This window comes from Acomys minous, assembly GCF_964271855.1.
Source record: "Acomys minous genome assembly, chromosome: 5".
NCBI classification, from domain to species: domain Eukaryota; kingdom Metazoa; phylum Chordata; class Mammalia; order Rodentia; family Muridae; genus Acomys; species Acomys minous.
The window spans coordinates 122118210-122140917 of record NC_140494.1 but is presented as its reverse complement, the minus strand read 5'-3'; the positions used below and the strand labels follow the sequence as shown (position 1 = coordinate 122140917).

The 22708-nt window shown below is 41.1% G+C and overlaps 1 protein-coding gene across 3 annotated transcripts in view; it reads left to right on the top strand.

Annotated features, from left to right (window-relative positions):
• Window positions 1-22708, top strand: part of PIAS1 (protein inhibitor of activated STAT 1) — a 113634-nt gene that overhangs the window by 45770 nt on the left and 45156 nt on the right. For all 3 annotated transcript variants that reach the window (XM_084781416.1, XM_084781417.1, XM_084781418.1), the window contains exons 3-4: window positions 19253-19337; window positions 19634-19681. In XM_084781416.1, coding sequence (XP_084637542.1) covers window positions 19253-19337; window positions 19634-19681 — 133 coding nt within the window. The remainder of the gene's footprint in view (window positions 1-19252; window positions 19338-19633; window positions 19682-22708) is intronic.

Sequence of the window (22708 nt, the reverse complement as noted above, 5' to 3'; positions counted from 1 at the left end):
ATTTGAAGTACCCCGCCTAGCTCCTAGCATCCACTAACCGGCATTTTGACTCAGGACTTGTCTAAATCTGGACACTTCATAGACTCTGTGCTCATTTTTAAACTAGCTACAGGGCTGGAGAGATGGCTCAGAGGTTAAGAGCACTGTCTGCTCTTCCAGAGGTTCTGAGTTCAATTCCCAGCAACCACATGGTGGCTCATGACCATCTATAATGAAATCTGATGCCTTCTGGTGTGCGGGCATACATACAGTCAAACATTGTATATGTAATAAATAAATAAATCTTTTTAAAAAGCTAAAAAAAAACTAGCTACTTAATTTTAGTCTGTTTTCAAGCTTCATCCATGAAATATCACAAAAAACATTTCATTTCTTTTAATTTTATTGGTATTTGGTGTTTGAGATGAGGTCTTGCTCTGTGCCAGCAGTAATTTTTGCATGTTGATGTTGTGTCCTGCCACATTGGAGGTTTTCTATATTAGTCATAATATTGAACTATTCTTGCTTCTCTGGAGGGAGACTCAATTATGGTATAAAATTCTTTTCATGGTTATTAAATTTGAAACGTGCACATTCTTATTTCTTATGGAAGGCATCCTGGTTGATTGGTGAGTTGATTTTGGCTTTTCAGCCCAGGTTATCCTGGTACTCACTTCTCCTAGCCTAAGATGACCTCAAGCTCCTGGCAGTCCTTCTGCTATAGTCTTCTGAATACTGAGGTGTTAGGCATGAGTCACCAAAAATAGCTGAGTTGAGTTTGGGCAGCCTTGAATCTTTGCACCTCCTGCCTTATACTTCTGAGTGTTAGCATTACAGGAGTATTCCCTCACACCTGGCTTAGAGTTGATTCTCTCCACTGATCTATTTGAGTTGTTGTGTTGTGCTATGTAGCTTTGTTTGGCTTTCTTTAGGCAATATCTCTTATAGCCTGATCAGGCTTCGAACTTGTTAGTATCTGAGGCTGCCCTTGATGCTTCTGGGTGCTGGGATCATAGGAGTGCTCTAACAGCTGACCTTCACTAACATGAGTTTGTTATACATAACTTTTGTAATTAAAAAAATTGATAATATACTCACTTGGCACAAAAGCTGACTTTTTACAAATGCCAGGTTTATGTTAAGGCATTTTCATACATACGTGTCATTCTTGTGTTCTAATTTGGCCCTCCAAAATCTGGACAGGGTTACAAGAAAAGATTCTCTAGACACTGGTCTCCACCACTTGTGATGCTTTTGCTTCCTTATGCATCTTCCCAGAGACAATTCCTGCATATGAAAGTGTTTGTCTCATTCTTTTTTAGTGGCTATGGATTTCTTCAATATATTTTGTTGTCTGGCTTTTCACTAGGTTCCTCCCCTCCCCCCCCCCCCCCCCCATTTAAAATAGTGTTACAGAGGCTGTTCTGTGTTACCTCTCTGTGTACAGATCTAAGCATAGCCAATATTTTTATAAGACAATCCCTAGTAGTATAATATATATCAAGAATATTGGTAGAAGAGTCTAAATCCCCAGACAGGGTTTCTCTGTGTAGCCCTTGCTGTCCAGGACTTTGTAGATAAGGCTGGCCTCGAACTCACAGTGATATACCTGTCTCTTCTTCCTCTAGTGCTAGGACTAAAGGCATGTGCCACCACACCCAGCTGTATTCTTGCTTTTAACGTTTTTTTTAAATAGTTGAGTTTTGGGGGCTAGAGAGATGGCTCAGAGGTTAAGAGCACTGTCTGCTCTTCCAGAGGTCCTGAGTTCAATTCCCAGCAACCACATGGTGGCTAATAATCTTCTATAATGAGATCTGGTGCCATATTCTCAAGGTCAGGCACACATGCAGGCAGATGTTGTATACATAATAAATAATCTTTCATTAAAAAGTTGAGTTTTAAGTGTATTAGCATTTGCTTCCTTGTATAAATGTGTACTGTGTGTGCACATGCTTCTTGCAGAGGCTAAAAGAGAGAGTTCTCTGATCCCCTGGAACTGGAGTTACAGGCAGTTGTGAGCTGTGTGGGTGCTGGGAATAAAAGCCCAGGTTATTTGTAAGAACAGCAGATGTTCTTTACACATAAGTCATCTCTTTACCACCCCCACTACATTCCTTTTTTTTTTTTTTAAGATTTATTTATCATTTATATAGACTTCTGTTCTCATGTGTGCCGCCTGCACACCAGAAGAGGGCACCAGATCTCATTATAGAAGATTATTAGCCACCATGTGGTTGCTGGGAATTGAACTCAGGACCTCTGGAAGAGCAGACAGTGCTTAACCTCTGAGCCACCTCTCCAGCCCCTGTATTCTTATTTAAGACTTCTTATAGAAGAGAATCGTTAGATACTAGGCACGGTGGCTCTCACATTTCTCAAACTTGAGAAATAATGGGAGGAGAATCCGCAGTTCAAAGGCATCTTCTACTATGTAGGGAGTTTGAGAGCAATTGATCTCAAAAGGAAAAAACAAAACAACTACTAGAAAATAATAGTTCAAAACTATTGCAACTGGTTTACCTGCTACTTGGGTGGGAATAAAAGTTAATTCTGTAATTTACATAACCAAAAACATAAAGGATTTGGTGCAGAGAGAAGACACAGGATCTCAAGCCCTTTCCTTGCCCTTTCAGGTCTCCTGCCTCGCTGCTGCCCCAACTGTGGGGGCACTCCACAGTCTCACGGGCTAGCCTCTGCAAAGCCATTCAGTCAGGTGTTTGTCCCCTCTGCTCCACGGCAGTGACCCCTAACCAGGTCTGTCCTCTTGCTGCACGGCTTCCCTTTCCCTTCGTGTGGACACGTCTCTGAAGGCTCCTCATAGCTTTGGTTGGACTCCAGGATACACGCTCTTTACCTTCCTCACTTCTCCTTAGTCATTTCTTCCCAGACTCCTTTGTTCCTTCTTTCTCTGTTCTGTTTATATTTGGTGATGTCATGTAGTCTCAAGGCTGTAAATACTATTTAAACAGGGGTTCTCGGGTTTCTTTCAAGTGCTTAATTTATATCATGATTCAGTTGTGTGTCTCAAATTTAACTTATCTGAACTGAAAAAACAGAAGTAAGCCTCTCCTCTTCCCCTCTTATTCTCTCCTTCCCGTCTTACCCTCCCAATGAATTCTAGCCCATCTTCTTCCCTCTTGTTTGAAGACATCTTCATTGTTGTCTGTAGCTTTGAGAAGCCCACCGAGGTCTTGGTGTGCTAGGCATACATACAATCTCTAAGGTCTGTGCGTAGTATGCCGTCATCTTCTCACTGGGTCAGAAACCCTATGCCACATCTGACTCTGGTTAGGCTCCCGCTGTTGTCAGTTAGGCAAGCCTCTTGGCTATACTTTCAGGTATATCTAGAATCTGAGCACCTTCGCTGCTACTGCGCTGATCTGAGCCTCTGTTCTCCTTCCTGGATCAGCCATCTCTGTTTACCTCCTTTGCAACAGTCTCAAAATTGCAGTGAGAGTAATTCTTTAAAAAAAAAAAACAAAAAAAACTAATTGTGTTATTCTTCTGCGTGTGTACTTGTGGTTAGCCTTACAACTATCTGATCAGCAGCGCACTTATGTGTTTATAAGCTTGTTCTTTCATTACCTCTCTGATTGTTTGATTTGTTCAGGAGCATGGGTCTCCCTGTGTAGCCCAGATTGGCCTTGAACTCTGTCTTCCTGCTTCAACCCTTCCAAGTAGCCAGGATTGCAGAGCTTATTTGTGTTACATTTAGCTGCAGTTATCCCTTCCTGAACTTGGCCTGAATCACATTGGTGGCCTTGCTATTTTTCAGATATGTTACTGTTGTCTGAGAGCTAGCCACAGGTTGTCTCCCCTCCCCTGCCCCCAGATATGGAGTATCTTACACAACTGCCTACTTCATCATCTTCTACTTGAGATGTTAATACTTGTGTGAAACATCTAAATACCCATATATATGATTATGTTCTAACATCTCTTGCAGTGCAGGTGCTGTGAGGGCTGTGGAGCAGTGGTTTTGGGTTTTGTCTACTTGTTATTGATGTATCCCATTACCTAGCATAAATTTTTCTTTTTGTTTTTTGAGACAGGGTTTCTCTGTGTAACTTTCGCTGACCTCGAACTCATTCTGTAGACCAAGCTAGCCTCAAACTCAGCGATCCCCCTGCCTGTGCCTCCTAGGTGCTGGGATTAAAGGTGTGTGCCACCACCACCTGACTACAATATCTTATATATAGTAGATGCTCAGTGTTTGTTAAGTGAATATTGGTGCAACAAATTTTTCATGATCTTTATTCTCTGCCTTTCCTTCTTGGGTGTTGATACCACTTTTAGGCTCTGTGGTTCCCAGGATATTTGGACTGCTTACAGACTCAAATCTGGCAAAAGGAAGGAAGGAAGGAAGGAAGGAAGGAAGGAAGGAAGGAAGGAAGGAATGCTCTTGTGTCCTGACATCTGCAGCAAAAATCCTGAGGTTACCTATTGAATTGTGTCAACTACCAAGTCCAGCCCTTGACCAGTCAGCCATGGCCAGCACATTTTCTGGCCCAGCCTTTGGTTGTGTATTTTAATTCTGAATCTGCAGATAAAGCCACAAACAAAATGATTGAATGACAGAGGTTGATGACAAGTTCCAAGAAATGTCTACTAGCATGTTTACCAATGTTGTATAAAATCCTGACTTCAGGGGATGCCATCACCAGCTCTTGAGTCTACCTGATGTGTTTAGAAACCGAGTTTCATTGTGATAATGTATACTTCATATGTCTCTAAGCAGGAGGTAGTATGAAATATCAAACAAACCCCCCCCCCAAAAAAAATTTCAGCATGATACTTCTTTCCTTCTAGAACATCTCCAAGTATATTTTGAAAAATGTTGGTGTTTATGCCTGCTAACATGAAGTAGGAAATTAAGAGAAAAGTTTCATGGAACAATAAAAATGAAAACAAAAAAATGTTTTCAGATGTATACCTATCTCAAGAAAATACATTTAAACCCAAAGAATTCATTTTGTGATGGACTAAAGGTTTTATGGAGACGTTTTTTTTTTAAAATGCTGTTAATATAAATAAACTAAGGAGAGGTTTTTGCAACAAATGGCTCCACTTCTCATTGTCAGCCGGTCACATGAAGGCCGACTGGATGAAGCTCTATTGTTGCAGTTATGTTTTTAAAGATTACATAGTGGGGCTGGAGAGATGGCGCAGAGATTAAGAGCATTTGCTGTTCTTCCAAAGGTCCTGAGTTCAATTCCCAGCAACCACATGGTAGCTTACCACTACCTATAATGAGATCTGGTGCCCACTTCTGGTCTGCTGCCTCACATGCAGACAGAATACTGTATAAATAATAAATGAATCTTTACCCCCCCCCCCCCCAAAAATCACATAGTTACTAAATTTGGGGTTGAGTAAACCAGAGCTCATTAAAGACTAAGAGGTTGACCTTTAGAGATAGGTGCTTTAATTTCACTTCCCCAAGACAGCAAAAAGTATTCTATAACTGAAGGATGACTATTTTTAGCTTTTTGTTCTGCAGTAAGGTAGAATAATGAAAGTACAGCATGAACTGAGCTCTGTGTTCTGTGTCGGGCCTCATAGCCTCGCTTTTGTGTGCCTAGGATTTGGCTCCCCGTGTTCTGAGTTTGTATATACAGTGTGTTCCCCCCACCTCAACCCCTTCTTCTACTTAGTTCATCACTTTGTGGAATAATTTGCAAAAACTTTAAAGGGTGAACTTTCTAGGTCTTGTTTGTCTTTCCTAAAGATGAGACTTTGGCAGCTTATACTTACAAAGGAAGCGTGTTGAAAAGTAAGTGTCATAAGTGTGCCCTGTAAACATCCGGCAGCCTTTACTGATGCACACCATGAGAATGCTTTTACCCACATGCCACAGAAGATGCTTTGGGAATTTGCATGACTTCTGTTTACACTTGAGGGCTGAGAGACAGTTGCACTAACTGAAGGACACTTTTCCTATACCCCAAATAGCCAGTATTTAAACTCCTGTCTTAGCAAAGTATCAAACTATTGCGCTTTTAGAACTTAAGAACCTTCAGAATTGATGACAGTTACTCAAAACACTATGGTAATTTCACTTCAAACCTGAGACTTTAATGTAATTTCCTATTGCATTTAGGAAAACAAAGGTCTCCTAATTGTATATTGAAATCATTGACTTTAATAAATCATTCTTTATCTAAACCTGTTATCTGTATATCATTATAGGCTATGACATGTTTATGCATAATTTGTTAAACATAGAAATAAATAAAAAGTTAAATAATGGGTTTTGTTGTGATATGTTCATATATGCATGTCACATGCCCAGAGAGGCTTTCCTCCCTGAGCCATTTTGGTCCCAGCCACTATTATCTTTTTATTTTTATTTTATTTTATTTTTGGGTCTTTCAAGTCAGGGTTTTTCTGTGTAGCCTTGGCTGTCGTGGATTCACTTTGTAGACTAGGCTGGCCTCGAACTCACAGAGATCTACCTGCCTCTGCCTTTCTGAGTTCTGGATTACAGGTGTGTACCACTGTGCCTCACCCAACGATTTTGGTTTGGATTTTCTCAGCTAAGACCATTGAACATCTTATAATGGATTTTAGCTATCCATGTCCTTTGCTGAAATATCTTCAGATATTTTGCTCAGTGACTTCTAAAAAAATTTTATTTATTGTATATGACTATATTATCATCAGATCACATTATAGATGGCTATGAGCCATCATGTGGTTGCTGCAAATTGAACTCAGGACCTCTGGAAGAGCAGATGGCACTCTTAACCACTGAGCCATCTCTCCAGCCCTGCTCAATGACTTTTTAAAAATTGCTGCTGCTGCTGCTGCTGTTGTTAGTGACCTTTGTGTGTGTATTCTAAGTTTTTCAATGGACTTGTAAAATATTTTCTCCGATGCTATGACTTTTCCATTCTTTTAATAGATTCTTTCCAAGAGCTTAAATTATTGATTTTTATGAATTCCAGTTCATTAGTGCTGATTTTGATCTTGCCATTTCTAGGTGAAATTCAGTTTGGTGATAATAGCAAATGCCGCACCTCAGTAGACCTCCCCAACGGTAACTTTGTAACTGATGTAGAAAGGGTCTTAGCCTAGTCTACTTTGTGTCTCTAAGAATTTACCTAGTTTAGGCATCTCCTACAAGTAGAACCATACACTGTCATTTTATATCCAGTTTATTTCACTGGGCATACTGATCCCAGATGTTGTCCATTCTTCTGTTGACAGTCAGGTTATTTCACCTTTCTCTTGTAAATAAAACGTTTTATGAATATTGCTATACATACAAGTATCCTTCTGATCCCTACTCTTGATTCTTTTGTACAGTGCGAACCATAAATAGAATTACTTACTGGTCTATATGGCAATTCTGTGTCACCAAGCTAATTCAGTGGCCGAGTGGCAGCAGTTATATTACATTCCCACCAGCAATGTACACAAATCCTAGTTTCTCCATTTTCTTACCTACATTGGATCATTTGTGGTGGTAATGTTTTTGGTGGTTGTTGTTGAGGGAAGGGTGTTGTTTCTTTAGGAGGGACTGGTTTTGTTTGGTTTTGTTTTGTTTAATATAGCTGTACTAATAGGTTAATGGGTACCTCATTGAGATTTTGATGGCATTTCCTAAATGAATAATAACATTTGAACATCGTTTTGTGTATTTATTAGACTTTTGTATATATTACTTGGGGAAATGTCTGTTCTAGTTTTTTGTTTGCTTGCTAATTTTTAAGTTGGATTGTCCTTTTAATTCTTCCTCTTTTTTGGGGAGCAGGGAAAGAGGTCAATCTCAGGAGTTGTTCCTTGGGCGCACGGTATACCTTGCTTTTTCAAACAGCTGTCAGTGGCCTGGAGCTCGCCAAGTACACTAGACTGGCTGTCCTGCGAGCCTCAGGGATCACCTGCATCCATCTCCCAAGCGCTAGGATTAAGCTGAGACTCTAGAAATCAAGCTCCAGTCCTCGTCCTTGCATGACAAGCGTGTCAATGACTGAGCCAACTCTATAGTCCTTTAAATTGGTGGCCTTTTTGTAGTAGCTGGTTGTTTTGTTGAATTGGTTTTTTGGTGACAGTCCTGTTGTGGAATCCAGACTGGCCTGCACTTTGCATTCCTTCACCTCAGCCTGATGAGGACCATGGAGGAGTAGAGGCTGCTGTGCCAGCTGTAGGAGTTAGTATGTGTTGTATGTCAGTACTTATCCTGTGTGTGTTTACAAGAATGTCACTTACTCTGTGGGTTGTCTTTTTATCCTTTGATAATGTCCTTTGCTCAATATATGAAAAGTTTTTGTTTTTTGTTGGTTTGTTTTTTCAAGACAGGTTTTCTCTGTGTAGCCTCGAACTCACAGTGACCTGCTTATCTCTGCCTCCCAAGTGCTAGAATTAAAGGCATGTGCACCACCACCTGGCAAAAAGTTTATTTATTTTTTTTTTATTTTAAGATTTATTTATTTATTATGTATACAGTATTCTGCCCGCTTGCCAGAAGAGGGCATCAGATCTCATTATAGATGGCTGTGAGCCACCATGTGGTTGCTGGGAATTGAACTCAGGACTGTTGGAAGAACAGTCGGTGCTCTTAACCTCTGAGCCATCTCTCCAACCAAAAAGTTAAATTTTGTTTTGTTTTGTTTTTTTGTTTTTTGTTTTTCGAGACAGAGTCTCTCAGTGTTAGCTTTGGCTGTCCAAGACTCGCTTTGTAGACCAGGCTGGCCTCGAACTCACAGTGATCCACCTGCCTCTGCCTCCCGAGTGCTGGAATTAAAGGCGTGCGCCACCACGCCCGGCCAAAAAAGTTAGTTTTTTAAAACAGAATTTCACCTTATTTTTCTTTTGCCTGAGTTTTGTGTTATATTTTTTAAGAAGCTATTGTCAAGTTTAGAGACATGAGGATTTAGTTCCTTATATTATTCTAAGGTTTTTATTTTAACTCAAATTTAGTTAGTTTTCCACTTAATTTGAACTAATTTTTAGCTGGGTGAGGTGGTGCACACCTTTAATCCCTGCACTCCGGAGGCAGAAGCAGGTAGATCTTTATGTGTTCGAGGCCAGCCTGATCTACAAAGCAAGTCCAGGAGAGCTGGTGCTGTTACACAGAGAAACCCTGCCTTGAAAACAGAATTATAAACTGTACAAGATGAAGATCCGTCTCCATTCTATTGTCAGTAACTGTCCAGTTGACCCCGTTCTTGGAGAGATCCTTTCCCTTATGAGGAAGTATTGGCCTAGGTGCTGGGGTTTGCTTCTGGACTCTCAGTTCGCTTCTGTTGATGTGATACCTCCAGTTTTTTTGTTTAGAACTGAATACATTGAATATTGTATAGTGTGGTAAGTCTGGAAACCAGAGACTCTGCAGGAACTGCTTCTGGTGCTTGCTGCTGGACACAGTTGTCCATTGGTATAGTGACTTGGTCACTGTATTTTTTGCAGTCATACTGAGCTCAGTTGTGAAGTTTACATCTGTCATGTCTGTGTTTTGCCTATGGCCTGACAAAGATTTCCTGTAGGATTTTTTTTTTCCCCTTAAGAAGTATGTCTTTTTTAATTAGCTGGTTTTGACCTTTTGAGCCAGGGTCCTATTACCTAGTTTAGAATGGCCTTGAATTTGTACTCCTCCTGCTGAGAACCAGGCTTGTAGACATGTGGTACTCCGTTCAGTTGAACCTTTTATTTGGATTCATGTTTTTATATTTGAAATGAATTTCTTATGAATAGGTTATAATTGCATCTTTTTAAAATCTGTCTGATGATAACTGCTAGTCTCATATCAACCCTTTAATTGAGTTATCTTATGCTATTGATATATAATTTTTGGTTTGGTTTCGTTTGTGTAGCCTTGGCTGTCTTGGGACTTGCCCTATGGACTAGGCAAGCCTCAAACTCACAGAGGCCTGCCTGCCTCTGCTTCCTAAGTCCTGTGATTAAAGGCAAGCACCAGGACAGGTCTCGAAAAAAACCCAAACAAACAAACAAACAAAAAACAAAAAACAAAAAAGAGGGGAAAAATAAAGGCAAGCACCGCCACCTCCTGAATTTTTTTAATTAATTAATTTTTTAAAGATTTATTTATTATGTATACAGTGTTCTGCCTGCATGTATGATTGTGCAACAGAAGAGGGCACCAGATCTCGTTATATATAGATAGTTGTGAACCACCATGTGGTTGCTGGGAATTGAACTCAGGACCTTTGGAAGAACAACCAGTGCTCTTAACCTCTGAGCCATCTCTCCAGCCCCCAAATTAAGTTTTTGAGACTGGTTCTCTACATAGACCTGGCTAGTCGGAGACACTGTGTTGACTAGGCTGGCCTAGTCTCACAGAACAGCCTGTCTTTGCCTCCTGAGTGCTGGGATTAAAGGCGTTGTTACCGTGCCTGACCCAGTCAGTATACTTGCTTCTTATCTGCTCTCTTGGTATTTGGTTTCCTTTTGTCCCTTTAGTTGCTCTTCTCTCCCTACTTCCTGTTTGTTTGTTTTTCTTCTTCTTTTAAAACATGCATTGTCACTGGGCGTTGGTGGCGCATGCCTTTAATCTCAGCAGGCGGATCTCTATGGGTTCAAGGCCAGCCTGGCCAAAAAGCAAGTCCAGGACAGTCAGGGCTGTTATACAGAGAAACCCTGTCTCAAACAACAACAACAACACACACACACACAGAACAAAAACATGCATTATCTCTTGCTGTTTGTTTTAGCTGTTGTGGGTATGTGATGGGTCACTTGTCACATATTCTGACACTTCATCACCAAATAGGCAACCCCACCCCACTTGCTGAATCTGGCACTCAAGCAGAATTGTATTGAACACTACAGTAGAGAAGCAAGAGAAGTTCATCCCCAAGAGCTTTGGAGCCTACAAGAATGATTTGTAAGCGAGAGGGAGACATGATGACAGTGGCATCCCAGATGGCAACTGCAAATGTAGTGAGGAGCTAAATGGGTGATGAGGGTTTACCTGCATTCCAGTGAGACGCAGTCCTAGAGGGCCACACTGGTGCTAGGGCTCTAAAGCACTTTATAATCCTGGTTTTTGTTGTTGTTGTTGTTTGTTTGTTTGTTTTTAAGTATAATGTTATAGTTTTGGTTGTTTTTAGAAAACTAAGTACCAGCAATTTAATTTGAAGGCCATTTCAACAACAGTCTTTGAAACAGTAATTTGTTGTTGTTGTTGTTGTTGTTGTTATTATTATAAATTTAAAATCACTGCTTTTTCAAAACTCACTTGTGTAGTGCCCTCACTGGTTCTCTTTCATTCTGTTTGTTACCCGTCTGAGTGATCCAACTAGAGGAACCCAAAGAAACTAGAGTCTTATGTCTGCCTGTCCCCTCCCTCCTTCCTTCCCCCCTTCCTTGAGTGTTTTGCCTCTGTGTGTATGCGTGTAGTGTACGCGCACCCATTCGGGGTGGCTGGGCCCTGAAGAAGTTAAAAGAGGGTGTTGCATCCCTGGACCTGGAGTTAGAGCCACAGTGTGTGTGCTGGGAACTGATCTTTATCCTCTGAGGAGGCAGTAAGTGCTCCTTACTGCTGAGCTGTCTCTAGAACCTGTATTTTCATTCTTGGGAGGAAAGCCCAGAAACTCTAACATTTTTAAATCTCAGAGGTTTGTTTGTTTTGTTTGATTGGTTGGTTTTTTGAGACAGGGATTCTCTGTGTATCCTTGGCTGTCCTGGAAACTACATTGCAAACCAGGCTGTTCTCAGAGATTTGCCTGTTTCTGCCTCCCGAGAGCGGAGATTAAAGGTGTGTGCCACCACTCCCAGCAGAGATTTTTAGCATACAGTTTTACATAAACATAAGGTTTTACATAGTCCTCTAATTCCCTAAAACCAGCATTGAGTTTACTGTTCTTGAGGTTTCTTTATAACAGGATCTCAGCTACGGTTTAATCTCGTTTTCTTCTCCCTGTGTTTTGGCATATATCATGTACATATTCTAGAAAACTTACTTTAAAGTTAGTAACCAAGAAATACAGCATGGTTGAAACTAAAAGGTGCCTTTTATAGAACATGTTCTTCCCTAGAATACCCTGGTTTTAAAAAAGCACAGAAGGCTACACTGGAGGCACTAGTTTGCTTAGTAACTCAAACTTGTGTGAGCAGTACCCATCTATGCTTATGAAAGCCTTGTTTATAAAACAAAGTTTGGATAATTTATGTCTTCAATGAGTTGATTAATAAAGTAAATTAGATACACCTTCACTAGCACTGTGCTCAATGAAGAAAAGTATTGACCAGTGTCCACTCACTGTACAAAAAGAAAAGAAAAGAAAGAAAAGAAAAGAAACAAAAAAAAAAGATATAAGCAGAATGCAAGCCAAATTTTGTTAAATAAAAGTTTATCTAGGGGCTGAGAGAGGCTCAGAAGTTAAGAGCACTGGCTGCTCTTTCTAAAGTCCTGAGTTCAATTCCCAGTAACCATGTGGTGGCTTACAATCATCTTTAATGAGATCTGGCGTTCTCTTCTGGTGTGCCCGTGTACGTGCAGGCAGAACACTATATACATAATAACAAATAAATCTTTTAAAATGTTTATCTAGTTATGTGCTGAATAAAGATATTTTGGTCAGGGATAAATATACAATGGTTGTCTGGCTACATTACAGCTAGTGTCAGAAGTCTCTAGATTATAAAGAATATTTGACAATGTTTGCATGACAAGTAAATTGTCTAACGATACATTTCTTTTCTAAAAAATAGATTCATTTATCTATGCATGTGGGTGCTTTGCTTGCATGTATGTTAGTGTATATTCCATGCAATATACATGGAAGCCAGCAGAGACTATCACAACCCCTGGAACTGGAGGTACAGATGGGTGTGAGTCACCATGTAGATGCTGGGAGTTGAACCAGATCTTCTGGAAGGCAGCCAGTGCTCTTAACCTCTCTCTGAGCCATCTCTCCACCTTGTTTTTTTTTCCCCCCGAGACAGGGTTTCTCTGTGTAGCCTTAGCTGTCCCGGACTCACTTTGTAGACCAGGCTGGCCTCAAAATCACATTTATCTGCCTGCCTCTGCCTCCCCAGTGCCTGGGATTAAAGGCATGCTCCACCACGCCCACCTTTTTTTTTTTTAAGAGTCATTCATTTTTAGTTTATGTGTATGGGTATTTTGCCTGTATGTTATATCTGTGTACCACATGTTTACAATGCTAAAAGAGGGTGCTGGATCCTCTGGAATTGGAGTTACAGACTGTTGTGAGCTGCCGTGTAGGTCCGGGAAATATATCCTCCCATGTCCTTTGGAACTGCACCTGTGCTCTTAACCCCTGAGCCATCTCATCAGTTCCATGATTTTACTTTTTAAATGAGCAAGAAGACATGAGAAAATAATACAGGTTAATGGTATAATGTGATATTTCTCTATATGTAATATAATGTTTATTAAATCATGTATGTTTCTTCAGTTACTGCTTCTTTATAATGAAAACATTCCTTTATCCTAGCTTTTTTAAATGCGCAGGATATCACTGTTACTTTCTAACCTTCTAGCTGTGGAGGAGCACATTGGATCTTTTTACTCCTGTCTGTCTATGACTAGATATTGATTGATTAGGGCTTGGGATGTGGGTCATCCAATAAAATATTTGCTGTGACCAAAAAAAAGAAAAGAAAGAAGACGGGCGTGGTGGCGCACACCTTTAATCCCAGCACCTGGGAGGCAGAGGCAGGCAGATCTCTTTGAGTTTGAGACCAGCCTGGTCTACAAAGGGAGTCCCTGACAGCCAAGGCTACACAGAGAAACACTGTCTCGAAAACAAAAAACAAAAACAGGGAGACCTGGTTTGATTCCTTGGCACCCATGTCAAAAAGCCTTCTGTGTCTGTGCCTTCTGAGTGTTCCCTTTGTATATTATTCCTCTCTTACACCAAAGGAACTGGGTTGCATTTTTCTTTATCTTGTGTTTTAGTTTCTCTTACATTCTTGAATGATAGATTTTTTTTAAATGTATGTTAGTGTTCTGTCTGCATGTATGTACATGCACCATATTTATGCCTGATGTTCTGAGATGTCAGAAGAGAGAATTAGCCCCCCTGGAACTGGGGTTATGAATAGTTGAGCCACCATGTGGGAATTAAACATGTGTCCTCTGCAAGAGCAGCAGTTGCTCTCAGCCACAGAGCCATGTCTCCAGCCTCTAATATGTGAAGCTTACTCCACAGCAGTATATAGTGGTTGGTTTCATTAGTTTTTGGTTATACTCTGTTATGGGCCTGCTTATTTGGGCATCTCTTGTGAGTAGATATTCTGTATAAAAAGGATATTTATGAACACCGAATAGCTGTGTGGTGGAAATAAAGCATTGAGATTATGAATCAGTGGACACAGGTATAATATTCCAGAGCAGAAAGATTAGAGATGTGAACATACACACTCTCAAAGCTATAGATTTATAGTAATTCTACTTGAAATATCATTGGGCTTTAAAGGTCATAATAGTAGCCAGCTCTCAAAAGGTAGGTAGAGGCAGGCAGATCTCTGTGAGTTGAAGACCAGCCTGGTCTACGTAGCTAAACTCTGTCTTTTAAAAATTAGCGATAACATCAGGACTTAGGATGGCTCAGTGTGTAAGAGCACTCTGTAAGCATAGGACCTGAGTTCAAATCCACACTGTTTACAGGAAAAAGTCAGGTGTGAACCTGCCTATAGCTCAGCAGTCCAGATGGATCCCAGGATCTCTGGCCAACTAGACTAGCTGAATTTTAAGCTTCAGGTTCAGTGAGAGATCATGTCCCAAGGTTGGATGGATATCCAACATCGGCTATGGTCTCCACGTGTATACACACACGCAATACGGCCCTAAAATACCCCAATAATTGAGAATCTGTCTAGATGACTTTGTATTAGAGCCTTGTTCTTGGGGGTGACGGCAAGGAATGAATATGGAGAAACTTAAATGTGATGGTAAAGCAAAATGAAGTATAGGAATTAAAAGTAGTATTCTCGCAAAAGAGCAATGGAAGCTGAGCGTGGACACTTCAGAAACCCTGGTGCTGGAGAGGCTAATAGAGGAGCATCACAGGTTTGGATGCAGACTGAGTCTTTCTTCCCTCCCAAAAGCGATCAATGGAAAAACAGCTTTAAAAAAAAAGTAGCCTGGATCCTTCTATTAGCACGCAAACCTGTAAAGTAGTGGGTTTATTTTATTTTATTTTATTGCTTTTTTTTTTTAAGGCGGGTTCTCTCTCTATAGGCCTGGCTGTCTTAGAATTCTCTGCTTCCTAAGTCTTGGGATTAAAGTTTGGCACCACCATACCTGGCTTGAAAGTATGCTTATTTAACAAATACCTGTAAGCAATTTGAAGTAATAGAAATTTAGCGTTTTAAGATCATATAATAAGTTTCAAATGTATAAAATAATTATATAGAAACAACAAATAAAAAAATTTATCCCAGCACTCTGGAAGGCAGAGTCATACGGATCACTGTGAGTTTGAGGCCAGCCTAGTCTACAAAGTGAATCTAGGACAGCCAAGGCTACACAGAGGAACCCTGACTACAAACAAACAAACAAACAAACAAAATTTATGTCGTGGTCTTAATTAGTATAGGAATTTCCAAAGGAGATGGTTAATAGAGCAAACCACATGAAAATTTAACTTCAGAGATTTCTTGATTAATATATTTTATGTATGTGTGATAGGTGTGTATACATGTTCATGTATAAGGGCACACGTGATGTTTCGCTCATGAATGTTAGTGGACAATCTCTAATGTGAGTCTTTGCCTTTTACTTTGTTTGCTTTTTACTTTGTCTTTTGTTCACCTCTGCCTGGTTTCCAAGCTAGGTGGCTTGGAGGCATTTCTGGGAGATTCTCTTGGCTCCAGCCATCTCACTACAGGAGTGCTGGGACTACAGACATGTACCACCACATCTGGCTTTCGCATTGGTTCTGTAGGTGCATTGAACTTGTTCAGCAAGCACTAACAACTGCTGAGCCATCTCTCTGGCCCAGATTTAACTTTTATACCATCCAAAAATGCAGCCAAAATTGGGGGGAAGTTACCAGACTCTTAAATATTTGTAGCAAATTTCCAAAGATTTTAATATTTTTACATATGAAACCTTTATGCAGACATATAAGTAGGCACAGAGTAAGATCAGACAATTAACTAAATAAAAGGTTTAACAAAAACAAGCATTAAGAATTTTTTTTTAATGTAAATTAAACTACTAAGTAGTTACTGAGAGCCACACATTAAATTGGCAGCAGCTCCCTTGTGGACCAGAATAAGGGCATTTAGTAGATGAATAAACTATTGCTGGCTGTTACATAAACACAATTACTTAATACTCTTGTTATTATTCATGAAATCATTGGGGTTAGGGGGCTAGGGAGATGGAGAGAGCTTCGACCTCCACCTTGGTTTTTGAGATAGAGTCTTTTACTGAGCCTGAAGCTCCCACCCAGCTGCACAGGCTGGTCATCAAGTGCCAGGGATCAATTCCGTCTTTCCCAGCCCCGAGACTGGCTTTTTACATGGGTGCTGGGAATCCACACAAACTCCTACAAGCGCTGTGCCCACTGAACCATCTGTGCAGTCTGTGAACATACTTTCTAAACATGAAATTGTACATGTCTGAATTGATTGACTGGGAAGTAGGAGATGTGTAGCTATGCCACCTACACATATGAAACCCTGACAGCTTACTGCTTGCTAATCTCAGTGCCACCATCTGGAGGTGGCTTGGAGCTTGTCTTCATGATGGTCAGGTGGGTTGACGACACTGGATGGTAACTGTAGGCAATGGTAGTGTTCTTGTCATGGTCTTTCTGGAGTATGTCAAAGAGTGACAGATGGCATGGGTAACAACAAAGGTTTGTCTCTCTATATGCTACTGGCTGTGGCTGTGCTTCATGTTCTGTGCTCTGGGATGGAGGCAGCGGGGCAAAAAGATGGTGGAGCTTAGAAAGCTGCTTCACTTCATTGACTGAAGGGCATTGTCATTTGCTTTGAGTTGGGCCAGTACACAGGGGCTCCTGATATTTTGAACAAAAATAAATGCTGTGAAAGAGTGTGTTTGGTTATGGTGGCCTTTTGAGTGTCACAGCCTAGGGTGTGTCAAGAGAAATGTCTGATAGAAAAGGTGAAGGCATCCATGCTTTCCAATACTTGAAAAATGGTTGCTCTAGATGAGACTAGGCCAGTGTTTTTCGGCACCAGTAGGTGGACTCTCTAGCATTGCAGCTCTTATTAAGTCATTATAGGATAAAAGAAGCAGCCACATTGTCTTAGCCATCATCTTGTCTTTCTAAATCTGTACCTATCTATTTTATTTGTTTTTCAAGACAGGGTTTCTCTGTCTTGGCTGTCCTGAACTCACTTTTGTAGACCAGGCTGGCCTCAAACTCACAGAGATCCGCCTGCCTCTGCCTCCCAGAGTGCTGGGATTAAAGGCGTGTGCCACTGTCCTTGGCTATCTGTACCCATCGGAAACTTCACAGTAGTCACATATTTGAAAATTAGTCTAAATTTTTGCCTAGTGAATAATACGAGTTTTTGTACTTGGGAGATTATTTTAGCGCTGTTTTAGAGTGGAGCCAAAGATTTAAGTTAGGCCAGGCCTGCTGGGCAGAAACATTCCCTTCAAGGATCCTCTGAGAAAGAAGCCAGCCGCTTAGGTTGCTGACAGAGGCCAGTTGCTTTTCTGCACGCTGCTCCCTGGTTATTGGCCATTGCCAGTTGTCATTTCACAACTGCGGTAACTTTTTCTGGTTAGCAACCGTTCCTTGGTGATAGATTCTTTAAGAAAAAGCCTCTCCTCACACATGAAGCAGAAATGCAAATCTAGCCTTTGAAAGATGCTGCTCCTGCCCTGAGATGTAATTTTAGGCCTGTGCTCTTTTCCATTGGTGGTTGTGCAGATTTTTTGATGAAGCATGCTGCAATCGGCGTGGCTTACATGTTTCTAGCAAGTAGAACAAATCCAGTTAAGCCAGAGATTGAAATTAGCCAGCACTTAGCTTCTCTGCAGTCTTCGCCCTCAGCCAGGAATTCATGGTGATAATCTTAGTGATTCTTTTGTTGTAGAAAATTAGCTTGGAAAGGTGCAGTTCAATTTCTTTCCCCTTAAGAACAGGACCTTAATGTACCCAGTCTGACCTTTTAAAACTCTGTATGTAAACGGATGGTATAACAATTGAGATGTATTATGACTATTATCAATTTTAAAAAATCTCAGTATGTAGCCGAGAATAACTGTGACCTCTTGAGCCTCCAGCCTCTCCCTCTTGAGTACTGAGATTGCTGATGTGTGCCACCACACCCAGTTGATGTGGTACAGGAGTTTGCCGGGCAAGCAGCCTACCACTGAGGAGCCACATCCCAGGCCTGTTATTTCTTAATGTTTACAAGTTACCTATTTATTCAACCGTCACTCTGTGCTTGGCACCCGGACCTTGTGTACATGTCTGTGTGTGCGCGTGAGTGTCTGCCTGCATGTCTCTTGGAAAGCCAGTGGCTTGTTGTTGATCCTAGCCTAGTTGGGGAATTTCTTGTCCTACAAGGACACATGCTAACCTGCCTACTTGCTGGCTTTCTTTTCTCCTCGCCCTCCATCCTTTGTGTTGTTGTTCTTGTGTTTTTCTTATACCTTGTTTATTTTTTGAGAAGTGAACGAAATAAGAGAAGCTGTATGTGATATTGTATGGGATCTAGGTGTGGTGGTACACACTGGTAGCCACAGCATTCAGGATCTAGGTGTGGTGGTACACACTGGTAGCCACAGCATTCAGGATCTAGGTGTGGTGGTACACACTGGTAGTCACAGCATTCAGGATCTAGGCACAGAAGAATTATGTTTGAGGCTGACCTTGGCTACATAGCATCATGGCAAGACCCTAGCTCAAAACAGTCAAGCCTAATATAAACAGAAGACAATGAAATTTTTCCTTTACTTTAAAAACCAAATACAATTTCACCTGTGCAGATATCAAAGCAGGTATGTTTGTCTATTAGCTCAGAAACTGTATATTTAAATGACTTTATATAATTACATTTTAAATGAAACTAGTGTTACAGAAATGTGCATATAATTAGACAACTTTTAGTTGTGCTTTAATATTTGATATATATTTTCTGAATTTGAATTCTAACGGGCTATTTCTGGAATTAAGCCTCTTACCTTTTTGTGTGATATATCACATCTAGCATATTTGTTAATTCTCGGTGCCTTCGTTGTCTGGTCTCTAGGATCTCTAGGATATACTCTAGTTAATAATGATGGGGCTCTGGCTATTGTCTTCTGTACTGAGAAACTTCAAGGTTATTAAAATGTAACTCTTTTCTTCTTCAGCATCAGACAACAGCCAGCGCTTTCGGGAAACCTGTTTTGCATTTGCCTTGACACCACAACAGGTGCAGCAGATCAGCAGTTCCATGTAAGTCACCTTCAGTCTGACTTGCAGTTTGGTGTAAGCCAGGACCAATGTAGGAAATGGTAAATGGGTTCAGCCTCCAGCATCTATATCTCTCTTCTCTCTCTCTCTCTCTCTCTCTCTCTCTCTCTCTCTCTCTCAACACACACACTCACACTCTCTCTCTCTCTCTCTCACACACACACACACACACACACACACACACACGGGCATTCTTGACATTTCTGGTATTTAGGAATGGAATGACAATGTCTTCATGTATATATTTAAAAATAATTTTTATTCTTACTCTATTTTAGGGATATTTCTGGGACCAAATGTGACTTCACAGTGCAGGTCCAATTAAGGTACAGTGTTGACTATAATACATATTCAAATTAATTTTTCAAAAAGTCTCAATTTTCAACAAATGTATTGCAGATATTAGGTGAGCTACCTAAGAAGAGAAAGCATCCTGAGAGACTCTGCTTATTGCCCCATTTGGGTCTTCTCCATAGTGGTCCTCAGGTGTTTGGGAAGCTGCAACTGATGGTGCCTTTTAAGACACTTGAAGTGTTGACTTTTGCGTGGCTGTGCTGGTATGAGCATTGACCCAGTATCTGGGAGGAAGTTCTGGAGCATCTTTGTGAATTCAGCTTTGCCTTCTCTACCAAAGAGGCAGACAGTCCACCAGTCTGCAGCCCTCATGCACAGACAGTCTAACCCGCCCCATCCTGTTTCACTGTGATTTAGTGTGCCCTAGTTCAGAGCCCATGTGAGTGAGACATTTTATTATGTTCTCAGAAATGTACAGCAGCATGTCAATGCAGGCTTGCAGCCTCCTTCTCAAACTTTGTTTCTAGGCCCTTCCATTCCCTCTGAGGGCATCTAAGAAATCTTTTTTATCTTTCTCCTAAGATTTATTTATTTTTATTTCATGTGTATTGGTGTTTTGCCTACATGTGTGTCTGTGTGAGAGTGTCAGAAATCCTGGAACTGGAGTTATAGACATGTGGGTGCTGAGAATTGAACATGGGTCCTCTGCAAGAGGATGGCTTTGATAACCACTAAGCTAGCTCTTAAGCTCTCTAGCTCTTTTTTCCCCCCCCCTTTTTTTCTTTTTTAAACCTATATAAACCACTTTGGTTTTTTTTCCATGTCTGGATAGAATAAGAGAAGGAAACAAAACAGCTGATTTCTTCAGTGAGTTGTTTTCGCTGTAAACCTGGCAACAACAGTCACATATAGATTAAAATTGCACCAGTGGGCCAGAAAAGAGCTCAGTCTGCACACCAGCCCAGCTTCCTGGAGCCATGCAATACCTCTCACTTCACCTCTGTACTCGTGAGATAAAACTTGCTGAGAAAGCCTAGAGATGGCAGGACTTAGGCGCTTTTACACACTAAAGCAACAGGAAGAGCCTTGATTAAGACTTGTTTCTAAAAGGCATTGACAAGGTTTGATTGTGCCTGAATGGTGCTTTGCCCTCTTGTCAGGAGCAGGCTATGAAACTGAATCAACAAACTAAAGAATAAAAGGCAGTGCCCTCAGAATGAATTGCGTGGTGCTGCAATATTCTGTACTTCTTGGGTCTGCATATTTTCTGCACATTGATTTATGGTTTTTGTTTGCTTGTTTCCTGTATTTTGGAGACAAGGTTTCTCTGTGTATCCTTGGCTGGCCTCAGACTCACAGAGATCTGCCTGCCTCTGCCACCTGAGTGCACTACCACACCTGGCTTATTTGTTTGTTTATTTGCTGTGTGTGTGTGTGTGTGTGCGCGCGCGCGCCTTTACCTGTTCAGTTGTCTCTCAGTGCCGTCCCCCTTGGAGAGTGGGAGTTGTTCTTACTTGTTTGCTTTTGAGGTAGAGTCTCACATAGTAACCTGAAACGACCTGAAACTTACAGCAGTCCTGCCTCTGTCTCCCAAGTGCTGGGATTACTGGTGTGAGCTACTTATTTTCCACTTGTTTCAAATGTTGCTTTTAGCGCATATTTACTTGTGGCTCCACACTAGAGCTGCCATTGTCTCTTCCTTCTTAGTGTCCTCCACCCAGTCAGTGCACACCATTGGCTAGAAGTCCCACTGTCTTCATCTTATCTAGGCTTCCAAGACCAAAATAAAATGTGAAAGCCATAGTTTAGATACGATGTAATGAGTATGCTTGGTATTTCATATTCATATGCAACTATTTTGGCTCATGTTTTGAAGGGAGCTGTCTTAGGGTTACTATTGCTGTTATGAAACTGTCATGACCCAAAGCAACTTAGGGAGGAAAGGGTTGATTTGTCTGCATATCCTGAGTCACAGTCCCTTAAGGGAAGCCAAGGCAGAAACTCACACTGGGCAGGAGCCTGGAGGCAGGAGGTGATGCAGAGGCCTTGGAGGAACACTGATCATGAGCTTACTTCTTTTGTTGTTGTTGTTGCTTTGTTCTATTTTTTGAGACAGGGTTTCTTTACATAACCTTGGCTGCCTTGGAACCTCCTATGTAGACCATGCTGGCCTCAGACTAAGAGGGATCCACCTACCTCTGCCTCTCGAGTGCTGGGATTAAAAGTGTGTGCCTCACACCCTGCTTTCTTACAGTAGTGAGGCCACCAGCCCAGAAGTGGCCCCAGCCCACCATGAGCTGGATCCTTCCACATCAGTCACTAACTAAGAAAATGCCCTGTGGGCTTGCCTACAGCCTCATCTTAGAGAAAGCGTTTCAGGTTCCCTCGTCTTAGATGATGCCAGCTTGTTAATGTTGACAATAAGATTAACCAACACAGCAGCTAATTTAGAAATTCCAAGGGAATCTTGACAGTTAAAATGGTTTAGCTGGGGCTAGAGAGATGGCTTAGTGGCAGCACTTGGGAGGCAGGTGGATCTGAGTTTGATGCCAGCCTGGACTACAAAGTGAGTTCCAGAGTAGCCAAGGCTACACAGAGAAACCCTAACAACAACAACAAAAGAAAAAAAGAAAAGAAAAGAAAAAGAGCACTTGCTGCTCTTACAGAGGATCAGAATTTGGTTACTAGGAGCTCCCAGCTTCCTGGAACTGCAGAACTCCAGATCATGGGATCTGTTGCCTTCTTCTGGCCTCCTCACCTGCACAATGTGTTCTTACAAATACATAGAAGACTGTTGTACCCCCCCCCCTTTTCTTAATTTAATTTTTTGTTTGAATCTGGTTTTTATTATGTAGCCCTGGCTGGCCTTCAATTTGCTATATAGACCAGGGTGGTTCAAACTCACAGAGATCTGGAAACTCACAGAGTGCTAAGATTAAAAGTTGTAAGACATCATACTCAGCCTTTCTTAGCCATTTTATCTTGTTTCCTTTTGTTTTATTTTATTTTATTTTATTTTGGTTTTTCAACACAATTTCACTGTAGTCTTGCCTGTCCTG